Genomic DNA, 12,012 nt, shown 5'->3' on the forward strand with positions numbered 1-12,012 from the left:
GAGCAAGGCCCTTAACCCTAACTGCTCCAGGGGCGCCATACAATGGCAGACCCTGTGCTCTGACCCCAAGCTTCTCTCCGTGTCTGTGTCTCCATGGAGAAAAAGCTGGGGTATGCGAAAAGACGAATTCCTAATGCAAGAAATTGTATAGGGCTAATAAAGAAACATTATCATTATTATCAATACAAACGTAAATGCTTGATGTCTAAATGACCTGGCGAAGATGAAGCTGTAGTCCCATTTAGGAAGTAAACACGGGTTTTGCTAAGCTACTGTACTTCCAAATGGTAAGGTTTGGGCTTTCAGTGTTCATCAGGAGGAGGAGGAGTTTGATTTGATGTATTACCAGATTTGATTCCTGGCTGATCTGCAGCCCTTTTATCCAGGACAGGCCACCAGCACTCGGGAATTGCAAAGGTGGCACTAACCATCTGTCAGCAGGGACCAAGTATTTATTCTGTATAGTACTGTACGTCCCTGACGCAATGACTGGCAAAGCTCTGCATTTAATGGAAAGATGCGCATTAAGATGTATCAGTCCTGATTAGGTAGCAAGAGAACAATGCGTTTCTGACCAACGTCGGGTGCTACCGTAGGTTACTCTGAAGGCCTGCAATCGCAATGTGTCGTACACATATTGAACGTATGAAACAGCTGCTTTATTGAAGAATGAATTATTTTAGGCACACAAAAAAAAAATCAGATTCTCATAAAGGAGGATCATGCGAGGCTTTGGAGTTTATTTATGGATTTCACTATTCAATTCTGTGTCATACTCTACTTTTCAGCTCAGCAACCCCAATGACAGCATTTTCTGCAGTGTTCGTGGAGGTCAGATTTGTGGTCATTGTGACATCTACGCATCTGTCTGTCTAAAAGTAAAGAGCAGTAAGCATGTTGCATGAATGTTATTCTATAGTTCCCAAGGGGCGAGTCCAGGTCTCTGCTGAGAGTTTCTGTTTTCAGTTCTTTGTACATTTGGACAAGTTATAAGTTGACCGATTCTACCATATTTACAGTATGTTCACTCTATATGGAGGAATGTATGCAACACACCGCATACTCTGTGATTTCTGTTCCACAACAGCAGAAAAAGACAGCCAGATTTAAAGCCTCTGCTTTTTTGGTTCTGTCTCCCAGCCACTTGTCTTTTATGAACAGGTCAGGCGACTGAGGATGGCAGATCAAAACTCGTTGCCTTCTGAGAGAAGCTCCATCTTTTCTCAACCTACCACCCTGCTGCAATACATATGGAGAATCATTTAAAGCACAGCAATTTGCCATTAGCAGAGGATTTGCTGAGTAGAAATGAAGGTATTGCATTATGCAGCTCTTTAAATGATGCCTCTACGTATTACAGGTAACAATCAATGTGGTGCACTTGCTTTTGTTTTTAGTTACTCATGCCTTCTGCTCTCTGCAGTTTTGTAAGAAGAGAGAAGTCTTTATTAGCAAACAAAAATAGTGAATTATTTTTATTAGATATTGACCATTGCAACATTAATGTATGTACTGTAAGCTGCTTGTATCAATATACTGACATTTTTCTTGATATCTCCCCTCTTCGGCCCTTTGAAAGTGAAGTAGACAAACTTCAGAACTGCAGTTACTGATTTTTTTTTTCACCCTGACTGAACCTGATTGAGTAGTAAAAACATTAAAAAAACAAAACTCTCCACAAGAGGGACTCACTCTTGATGACAAATGTCTTTTCACGCCTATGCATATCTGTGTCTAAGGACTTGGAAATGGATTTTAAAAAAAGCAAGAATCAACATTGTGTGAACTGAGATCAATCAAACTGGAGGCAGGCAGCTGTCTTCTCTTGCTGTGATTCTCAGTTGGAATAATAAGACCAAAAAGGAGGCTTCACACGATTGTAGTGCAGAGTTCTGGACAAGGTGACATTCAAGGGTTGGCAACTTCAGGACTAAATCTTTAAAAGCTCCAAAACATGCAATTAAACCCTTCCAAGGAAACTGAAATGACTTCTTGATACATAGCCTCACCTCTCATTACTCCATATTCAGCTGGCCTCCCAAATCTAAATCAGAGGGAATATTCTTAAAATCTGCAGAATTATATGAAAACCTCAGACAAAGCCCCAAATTAAAACACTAGTGACATATTGCATTAGCATGAAGTGATTTCAATTTGCTTATGTCATCTGCCCCTTCAGGCCATTAGAGAGGCATTTACTACAAAGAGATTAAATAAAACATAACCATTTGTATAGACAGAGTCTGAATTCCATAATACCCCATTTTTCAAGTTTCATAAACATGAACGTTTATTCGTTTTTTCCTAAAAATAAAATTCAGTCTGTGAACCAAATATGCAATACAAAGCACATGAATATATACAGTATTTGTGCTATACAGAGTAGACACCAGTAAAACCGATATTTAATACTCACATGTAAAGCTCTTGATATGGTTCCTTTTCCAGCTTCTAGTAGCTTCTATAGATAACCAGTATATAATTCATTTTTTCTCTGGTATTGTAGAGCTCTTATGACGTTTACCATCATCTTCACCAGGGTCAATACAAATCCATTTGCACAAGTGGAGGTGGTCTTTTTTATCTCTTGTAAAACTACTATCACATTCACAGTTATTTGCTACTTGTAGTTGTACTTTTGGAAACTACTACTCAAAAGCAGTTGTAATTTATTTTGAAATATCATCACAGTCTTGAGACAAGCATTTTAAGCCTCTGGTTTACATCATAAAATTGCACCACAAGATAAATCCCAGCTTCGCTGAATTTTCCATCGCACTTCAACATCAGTATTTATTATGATCTTTGAAGGCATTTATATTTAAGTATTGACTCAAAGGTTTCTTCTATTGCCTCGTTATAAAGTAAACAATCTTTCTCACAATTATCTTTATACTTGTCGTATCATCTACTAACTTGATGGCTCGCAATGTAAAATCAGTTTCAGCAGGTTTTCATACTTTGAGTCCATGCCAATTTGTTCAGAATTAATTTCCTATCTGACTTTCTATACCGAGGAATTAAAAAAAATACAACATTCTGTTTTCATGACTCTTAGAATAGTTGGTGGGTTGAAAAAGTCCTCCCGTTGTGAGCATGAGGGTTAAAACAAGCCCATTACAAGTTTATCATGGAGTCCTGTCTCTGGCATAAATTGTGTTTGCTCAGTTCTCAACACATTATTTCCATGCTGTGGAAACTGTTTACAAGCGGCCTCTTTCCTGGCAATAGATCTACAAGATCTATTTTGCAACACTGTTGGTATGTTACATGTAATTTTAAATAAGATAAATGAGCAACGACATCAATAGAGACGTTACATTAAATCAGACAACACTGCCACCTTGGTGCCCCTGCTGTGTGCTGTGTGTGTTGTACACTAACTCACAGGGAGGATGCCACTCTTAATTATGTGGGGTCTAAATTCCACTATTCAGAAACAGAAATGAAAAGATGAGGGATACAATCAGAAACCAGATACCAGCTGTTTATGAGAGAAAATGCAAAAATGTGGAAATAAAAACGACCCTTAACCCAGGCCTGCCTGATATCTGAATTTCTGGCCTCTCTCTTCATACGAGTTACAGAATTGGGTCAGAGAGACAGCCAGGGGATGTTAAAGGGATGCCAACTTCCTAACTGGATTTACTCAGAAGAGCGGTTTGATTGCGCTCTGATAGTGTAACAGATCCTTCCGTGAAAGACATTATACAGCTTTATGCAACAGAGGAGCAATTACAGCAGATCAATGATGGTTTCATGGTCGCTTCAGACTGTTGTCAAATTGCTGAAGCAAATCTCTGAACTAGTAGAGCTAGTCTGTTGTAATGAATTGAAACGTCCGTGACCTTATTTTTTACTTGAATTACAATTTCAGAAAAGTGTGTGATTACTATGGAAGAGCGTTGCTTCCATCAACAAAATATTTCTTCAGTTATCTCGTAATAGCGAGTAAATTATCTTGGAAATACGAGATACCGATGATCATTTGAGTGTACGAACAACTGGTTGCATTGTGCAATGACGACACCTGGAAGCTTCCGGGCTCGGCTCTGACTGTGGAAAAGCTTTGGCTCATCTTTGGCTGTGTTCGTGACCGTGTCCAGCGCTCAGAATGTGCACGGTCATACTTTCCACCTGGGTTTAGTCATTATGACGTGTTTCAATTTGTGAACACAATCGTTATAACCATGAGGACAGTCACGTGTATTGTTAAACAAGAATGAGTGTAACATGCAAACGATTTCAAATTGAAAGTCAGCTAATGATAATGTAGGAATTGCATGGCAATTGTGGTGTCGTGTGATGATCACATACAGTACGCAAGAATGTGCTATCTCATTATTCCGATATAGTCTGCTATCTGGCAATTATGAGATAATTTTCTTGTTATTACGAGATAACTAAAAAAAAATGTTTTTGTTGACAGCAGCAATGTGCAATGTGTGGGCTACATCTCATTCACAAATGTATTCACCTATAAGGCTCTGCATGGCTTGGCACCTCAGTACCTGTCTGAACTATTATCACCCTACTCCCCACCTCGCAACCTTCGCTCTTCTAATTCTGGTCTCCTTACTGTCCCCCAAGCCCGTCTACATTGTATGGGTGACAGGGCCTTCTCCTGTTATGGCCCCAAGCTCAGGAACTCTTTGCCCAAGGATATCAGAGAGTCACCTTCTCTAAACTCCTTCAAATCCAGACTCAAAACCCTCTTCTTCAGAAAAGCCTTTACTTAACTGGTTCCATTTTTCACCCCTCTGCTCTTCTTAGTACCACCATTCACGGTCTCCTCTATATATTGTAATTGTGTCTTATCTTGTGTATTCTCCTTATTTATTGTTATACTCTTCTTATTTATTGTTATTGTCATCCTGTAAAGCGCTTTGAGAAGCCACCTCTAAAGGCGCTATATAAAATAAAGTTTATTATTATTATATTATTATTATTATTCTGATGCCAGTTCCTTAGCTTTCTGAGTGGTATTTTCCAGCAAAGGTAAGGAAAAAAGGGCACCTGAAGACATACTGGACATCCAAACTCCCCTCAATGAATTTTTTGAAAATAATGAACTGTAACTTTGCTTGTTTTTGTGACCAGCAGAAATCAATCCTTTATATACAGTAATGACCTAAAACAACATACTCTTTGCTTTCATTGATAGCTTCTGTCATCCATGAACTGGAAGTCCCTTGGAAAACACATGACTCGACCTGTGGCAAGTTGTTTTTGTGTATGATGACTCAGCACAAACAGTGGCCCTGAGAATTCCCTGAATGTCTTATGTAAGACCTCTGCCCGGCTGGATTCTCCAAATAAAAGTTGACAGGATGCGGACTCGAGTGCTGGCGGCGCAAAGCACTTAATATGATTTGTTGATTGTGGAGGATTATGTCGTTCTGGAAATCTGGATCAGACCGAAGTACGTCACCCTGGAAGATAGTCTCAGGACTGTAGATTTTCTTCTGGGTTGAATAAAAATATGCGTTACCACGCCGCTCCTCATCAACAGAAAGATGAGGCTGCATTATGGAAGTGTTACGGGCACAGCCGGACCTCGTTAATTACCGATCAACATTCCGCACATGACTCTCTATTAAATCCCTCTTCAACCCGCACTTCACTGCTCGGTATTGGACAGCCTGCTGTTTTCCTGAGCTCCTCCTCCACCTCCTGAGACCTTCAGTGAATAACCCCTTCTACTGCTCTGGATCCTGACACTGCTTGCCTCACGACTTCGTCTTCGTCTGGCCCCTTCGGGTTTGTTCGCTCTCGTCCACGGAACTGACCAGCACAGGGTTCTTCCTGACGCTCCGTAACAGGAAGTTCTTCACTGACGGTCAGGAGTGAGAGCATTGACCAGTGACTCCTGCCTCAGCTGTTCCTGATGTCATTTCCTGAAAGTTGTGTATCGCGCGTGAAGCTCTGTTTTCCCATCCTTCCACCTCTGCTTCTACTCCTCCCTCTGCAAGGGGGATCTGAGCCTCCTTGTTCTACGACCAGGGGCCTGGTCCTCAGATAATAATAAAAATAATAATAATAATAATAATAATAATAATAATAATAATAATTATTATTATTATTATTATTATTATTATTATTAAACAAGAATAACAATTTATTATTAAACCCACAGATGTGTGGGTTAAGCCAAATCTCACTAAACCGAAAATCAGGCTATGTTATTGGTCATGAAGTGCCTTTCAAATGACTGCGGCTCGTTTTCAGATCTGAACGCGCAGGGCATTGGTTAACAGGGCCGAAGTGGCAAACCTTTAGCCTGTTAAAACTAGAAGAGTCTAAAAGAAAACACTGTAGTTTGTTACAAGGGTTGTTGTAAGGTGGGTGGGTATTTTGAAGGGTCTCATCACAAATGGCATTCGAGTCAGACTTTGAAGTCTGAAGTGAATTAGAGTGGGGATCTGTGGTGTGTTTCTGATAACACAGAGGCTGGAAGGCAATGGAACAGCGTGCAGGCAAAGTCACTATTTCCCAGATGTTATAGCTTGGATATTTAAACTGAAGGTACATGTCTTCTTTTTTTTTTAAAGGTTTACCACTTCACCCCTCGACCGCAAGTTTTTGAAAGGGAGTTTCTGATTTTACTGCCTAGGTTATTTCTCAACACTGGAGGGCAACCTATATGTACATTATGGGAAACTGAAAACAATATGGACAAGAGTGTGTACACCACAAGGTCTGCGGATACAGAAGACAACAAAAGTACTGCACAAGTAGTATGACAATTTATGCCAGCAATGCCTGATAGTGTATTTTCATTCTTTTCCAGGATACAGTATTACTTTAATCACTGTCATGATCGTAAACCCCTCCTCTTAAAGACACTCCAGCCCTACCTTGTTTATACTCATCTCCCGCACCTGCCTCTGGTTCCAGCCCCCTGCGCTATATTAGCCAAACGTTCCTGCCTATCGGGGTTCAGCTTTGGAACATAGACACCCGGAAGCCCACCTACCCACGAGTCCAGGAGCGACTCGACGGCATCGGCTTCACAACGGCGTCCTGACCATCTGGGTCCGGGATCAGGGAGCGTCTGGTCCCGTTACCCCTTTTTTATTCCCCCATCCCTCCACCGGATCCCGCTCCGGCTTTTAACTCTGTCTGTCCGGATGGATTACCCGGTCTTGGACATTTGCTACACTCCTGGATTTGCCTCGGACTCCCTTGGACTGTTTGCCTCGGCCACACCTCCCCCGAACACCAGCGCACCATGGACACACCCCCTGTTCTCCTTCCAGCCCCTTGCATGCCTCTTTCCCCGTGTTTTCTTCACTCCCCCCCGGACTGTGTTGTCTGCATAGGGTCCTGGAAGAACGCTTCGTGACACTAACAATATCAGTCCTATCAACGGTTCCAGTGATGTACAGTATTTGCAATTGTAGCGAGTTTGTTTTCTGCAAGTTACTTAATAAAGACTTAATGAACATCATACTCATAGCCACGTTGCTGCTGGCGGTAGGTCATAATTGTGACAGCAGACTCCTTTTACTTTGAATTACCGTTTAAGGCTTGAAGACAATATTCTCCTCACAGATTGTAGGAGTTTTCTTTTGTTTATTGAAGCACCTAAAAACAGCTTGGTTTATGTTTTTCTCTCTATTTTATTGCATTGGTCTTACATCTCATGAATTGGCTCAGCTGCCTGAGGCTTCTTTTTCTTTTTTTGTTAGACTTATCTTCAGACTCATAATGGGAAAATAAAACTGCAGTCAGGGAAGCGCTCACAAACACCCAGTGCAGTCCCTGAAGGGGTGTGTGGCATAGGCATGGGGAGTTTCATTAAACCATGATCATGTTAAATATTCATGAGCCATATTCTTCAGAAGAATACACAGTGAGTGAAACCATTTAAAAACAGCGACAGCCTGAATGTTAATCTTCGAGAAAAGTAATTGAGGCAAAGCTGTTTATTATCCATAGATGCATTTAGAATATTTTTAGTGTTTTCTATCCAGTTTTACTATGTAGATCCTGATGAGTCTTCTTGTTGTGTTTTTAATAATATAAACAATAATGGAACGCGCATAAAGTTTTATAGTATACACCCATCATCCTCCCTTTGAGCAGGTAAATTATAATGAGCCTACTAGTGTGCTACCAGAATGAAAGTTTTTCCTCCCTTCAGAAATACCTTCAATGTCAGCTCTATTTCATGGTGCAGCTGATACCATCACTGCCTTGCAGTCCTGAGCTGGGGTGCTAACCTATGTGCAGAGTTGGTATTTTCTTCCTGTGTTCGTGTGGTTTTCCTCCTGGTGGTCTGGTTTTCTCCCACAGTCCAAAAACCTATTGGAAGCTGAATTGGTTTCCGGGAACACTGGGCCTGGTATGAGTGTGTGTGCCCTGCGATGGACTGGCGTCTCTGCCTTGTGCCCATTGCTTTCCAGGATAGCCTCTGGCCCTGAGCAACCCTGAACTGAAAGAAGCAGTTAGAAAATAGAGGAATGTTTATGTGTATATTTAACAAATATATACACATGTTTACATACACACATATATGTACAGTATATAAAGAAAGAACTTGTCAAACAAACTCAGGTGGGGCTCACCCAGATTTTGACTCATAACTCATAACACCCGAAGAAGGCTCCACAGCTGAAACGTTTCTGTTCTTCTCTTTTCAGCAGGGAATAAACCTTTACGTGTTCCAGTTGTAGCTGTAAACGCCTGGCAAAATTGCATAAAACCATTGTGGAGCTTTTGCAATCACATTTGAAAAAATCTTTCAATATTGTTATTTCAGTCTTGTGTCGACAGAAGTGGGCAGCCGACTGCAATCTTCAACAACTGAGATTTATCTGGCATTGTTGACTGATTCTTGTGTCCGTATCCATCAGTCTCTGCAGTTCCCTTGTCTGGCAGCTGGGATGTCTTACTTGTTGAAGCACAATGTTGTTTTTGAAGGTCACAGGGCAGATACGGTAACGAGGATCGTGATAAAGCTGGAGTCGGTTAAAAGCCGGAGGTACGAGAAATCTTTGACTTTCGAGACGGAACATGCCAGACAAAAAAGACACCCCAACGCCCGCCGGTCTGGAGCGCGCGCGGCGGTCTGCCCCCCCGTCCCTCCCTCGTCAGGATCCTGCTGGCGCCGCCGTGCCGGCTGGAAACAGACGTCCGGCGGGATCCCGCCCTGGAAGATCAGCAGTAGACGGACCAGTATATCAAGTTAAAAAAAATGTAGGCGCCAGGGAAAATCATCCTGGAGTACTTGTCGATGGCGTGCGTGTTCTGCATGATCCGCAGTCCCCTGATCCCCTTCTTCTTGGCCGCCGTGGACTCGCTGCTCATGGACAGGTGGACCACCATGCGCTCCTGCTTCTCCGGCTCCTCGGGCGCCACGGCGGTCCTGGTGTAGCCCGCCAGGCTGTTGGCGTCGGCCTCGCTGTAGGTCCCGTCGAGCATCATGGTGCGGGTGTGGGACATCCCGCAGGTACAGGGCAGGGACTGCGGGAGAGAGGGAAGACACAGCGGCCGTGACCCATCCTGGCGGAGCGGTGGCTCTGTGGCTCGGGATCTGTGCCTGTGGCTGGAAGGCTGTCGGTTCGTATCCCGTGGCCGGAAGAGGAATCCTACTCTGTTGGGCCTCTGAGCAAGGCCCTTAACCCCAGCTGCTCCAGGGGTGCTATACAATGGCTGACCCTGCACTCTGACCCCAAGCTTCTTTCCCTGTCTGTGTGACTCATGGAGAGCAAGCTGGGGTCTGCGTAAAGACAAATTCCTCATACAAGAAATTGTAGATGGCCAATAAAGTGATCTCATTGGGAGGCTGACATTTTGACTCTATGTACGTGGAGTTTTGTGTTCACTCTTTTCCACATGTTTTTTTTAATGTTTCTGATTTTTTTGTGTTCTTTTTTTTCCCTCGGTGTACTGTACATGGGTTTGGCCTTTAAACATGAGTAGGGCAAGTCCTAAAGAAATGGAAACAAATTCGGTATCGGACAAGTTCCTTTTTTATGTTTCTAAAGTATATTTGGAAGACACACGCTGCACCTTTGCCTGACAATATAATAAAAAGCAGTACCAGTTATACCAGCAGTGAGGCAGTTATTCTACAGTCTTTTATGCAGGATGTCTATTTACTACTCACATCTGTAATCTAGAATTGAGTTGTTAGTTACTGTTTTTACATTACTTCAGCACCTACCTCCTCCTGCCTGACCTATGCTGATGAAACAGTTTGAAACGGATGGAGCAAACGCTGACTGCATCACTTCTACACACCACCAGGATTAGGTCTGACATCCAGACAGAATCCATATGATGGCGGCTGTAACAGTCTTGTGTTGCAACCTCCCAGTATTCTCACTTTTTCTCGGAGCTTTCTCTCCTTCCTCTCCTGCACGGTGGTCAGGTAGTTGACGGCGGCGTACTCCAGCACCGACAGGAACACGAAGACGAAGCTGACCCAGAGGTAGATGTCCACCGCCTTGATGTAGGAGACCCTGGGCATGGAGGCGTTGACTCCGGTGATGATGGTGGACATGGTGAGCACCGTGGTGATACCTGCACACAGCCAGAGAGCACCCTCGTTAACATGGGGCCCCGGGGCTCCGGCTGCTGCCTGGTTATGAAAGATGACTGATTTCTATAATGGAACAAGCCGAAACGTTGTTTCTTTTCTTTTCTTTTCAGCGTGGCATAAACCTTTACTTGTTCCTCTGCAGCCTACGCATGCTGACGCAGCTGCCTACTTGATTTCTGTAATTGTATTATGGCTGTATGTCTTGAGAAAAGGTAAGCGTGTTAAGAGAGTAATCCTACCTTGAAACTCATCGTCCACATCACACAACACAACATCCTGTAAAACACTGACATATCCCAGTTACGTTTATTGTGTACGAAGCGAATCCTTTCTAGTTTTCCTCTTAGGCACTACTATGGTAAGTTCACCCAGTGATGGGAGAATGAAAGGAGTTCTGTGTTTTGTCAGACGAGTGAAAACTGCTTGTGCTCGTGAAATGTTCACTTTCTGGGCTCAGCGTACGTTCTCCTGCAATGATGCAGATCAGGAGCACAAGAGAAACGCAAAAAAGGGGTTAAGAACAAAAATTACATCAAGTAGTGTGGTAAAAAATATTTAGGATGTAAAATTCTGCATCCATCCATTTTCTACAATTTATCCACTTTTTTCTACAGTTTCTCCATTTCTGGGTCACAGAGGAGTCTCTGCAAACAGCATGCCCAAGGCAGGGTTCATCCTGGACAAGACACAAGTCTATCACAGGGCAGACACACACACAAACATCGACACAGACAACACGCACACAGTCACAGCAGATTGTAGGCTGGAAGTTAGCATATAGAAGGAAATATTGAATGAAAGGTTCTTGTCATCTGACCTCCCGTGATGGGTAGCATGGACTAATATTGCTACATAATAGGTTTCTGCAGCCATTTGGCCCGTTCAGGGTCCCTACAACGAAACTCATCGTGGTGACGTGTGACCTTCTCACCCAATGAGACTCGAGCTGGTACGGCCCTGCGGTCGATCCAGAAGGACACCCAGGACAGCATGACCATCAGAGTGGCCGGGAAGTAGGTCTGGAGCAGGAAGAAGAAGATGTGGCGCCGCAGAGTGAAGTTGATGTACAGCCTGTTATACCAGCCTGAGAGGGAAACCGCAAAACACACAATTACTGGTCTTGCATTACTTCCCAAAACAATGATTATGAGACCAATTTGCTAACTGTATCATAGAGAGAAAATGTCAGAGAGAGGAATATCAAAACATTTCATAAACATTTAAATGATTTATTACACTTTTTGGAATACAGTTGTAATAACAGCAATACACTACGGTCATTTTATCTAATGAGATTTTGTTCAAATAAAGCACCATTATCTGGAGTTTTCCTAAGGGCATCTTACTCTGGAATATTTACTGCATAAGAAGTTCGTTATAGAACAGTAACGGGAAAGAATACTGAGAACACAACGATGAGTTGATAAACGTCCTCTGTAAGGTCACCCATGGTGTAGAATGCC

General features: G+C 42.8%; 1 protein-coding gene across 4 annotated transcripts in view; it reads right to left on the bottom strand.

Moving 5' to 3' along the window:
* Positions 1-8,463: 8,463 nt before the first annotated feature.
* The window catches only part of LOC148675423 (gamma-aminobutyric acid receptor subunit rho-2), a 34,524-nt gene continuing 30,975 nt past the window's right edge, over positions 8,464-12,012 (bottom strand). For all 4 annotated transcript variants that reach the window (XM_088626765.1, XM_088626766.1, XM_088626769.1 and 1 more), the window contains 3 exons: positions 11,481-11,633; positions 10,334-10,530; positions 8,464-9,468 (listed from right to left, as the gene is read on the bottom strand). In XM_088626765.1, coding sequence (XP_088482891.1) covers positions 9,163-9,468; positions 10,334-10,530; positions 11,481-11,633 — 656 coding nt within the window. In that variant the 3' untranslated portion in view covers positions 8,464-9,162. The remainder of the gene's footprint in view (positions 9,469-10,333; positions 10,531-11,480; positions 11,634-12,012) is intronic.

Source organism: Lepisosteus platostomus, chromosome 3 (assembly GCF_059453375.1).
Source record: "Lepisosteus platostomus isolate fLepPlt1 chromosome 3, fLepPlt1.hap1, whole genome shotgun sequence".
Lineage (NCBI taxonomy): Eukaryota > Metazoa > Chordata > Actinopteri > Semionotiformes > Lepisosteidae > Lepisosteus > Lepisosteus platostomus.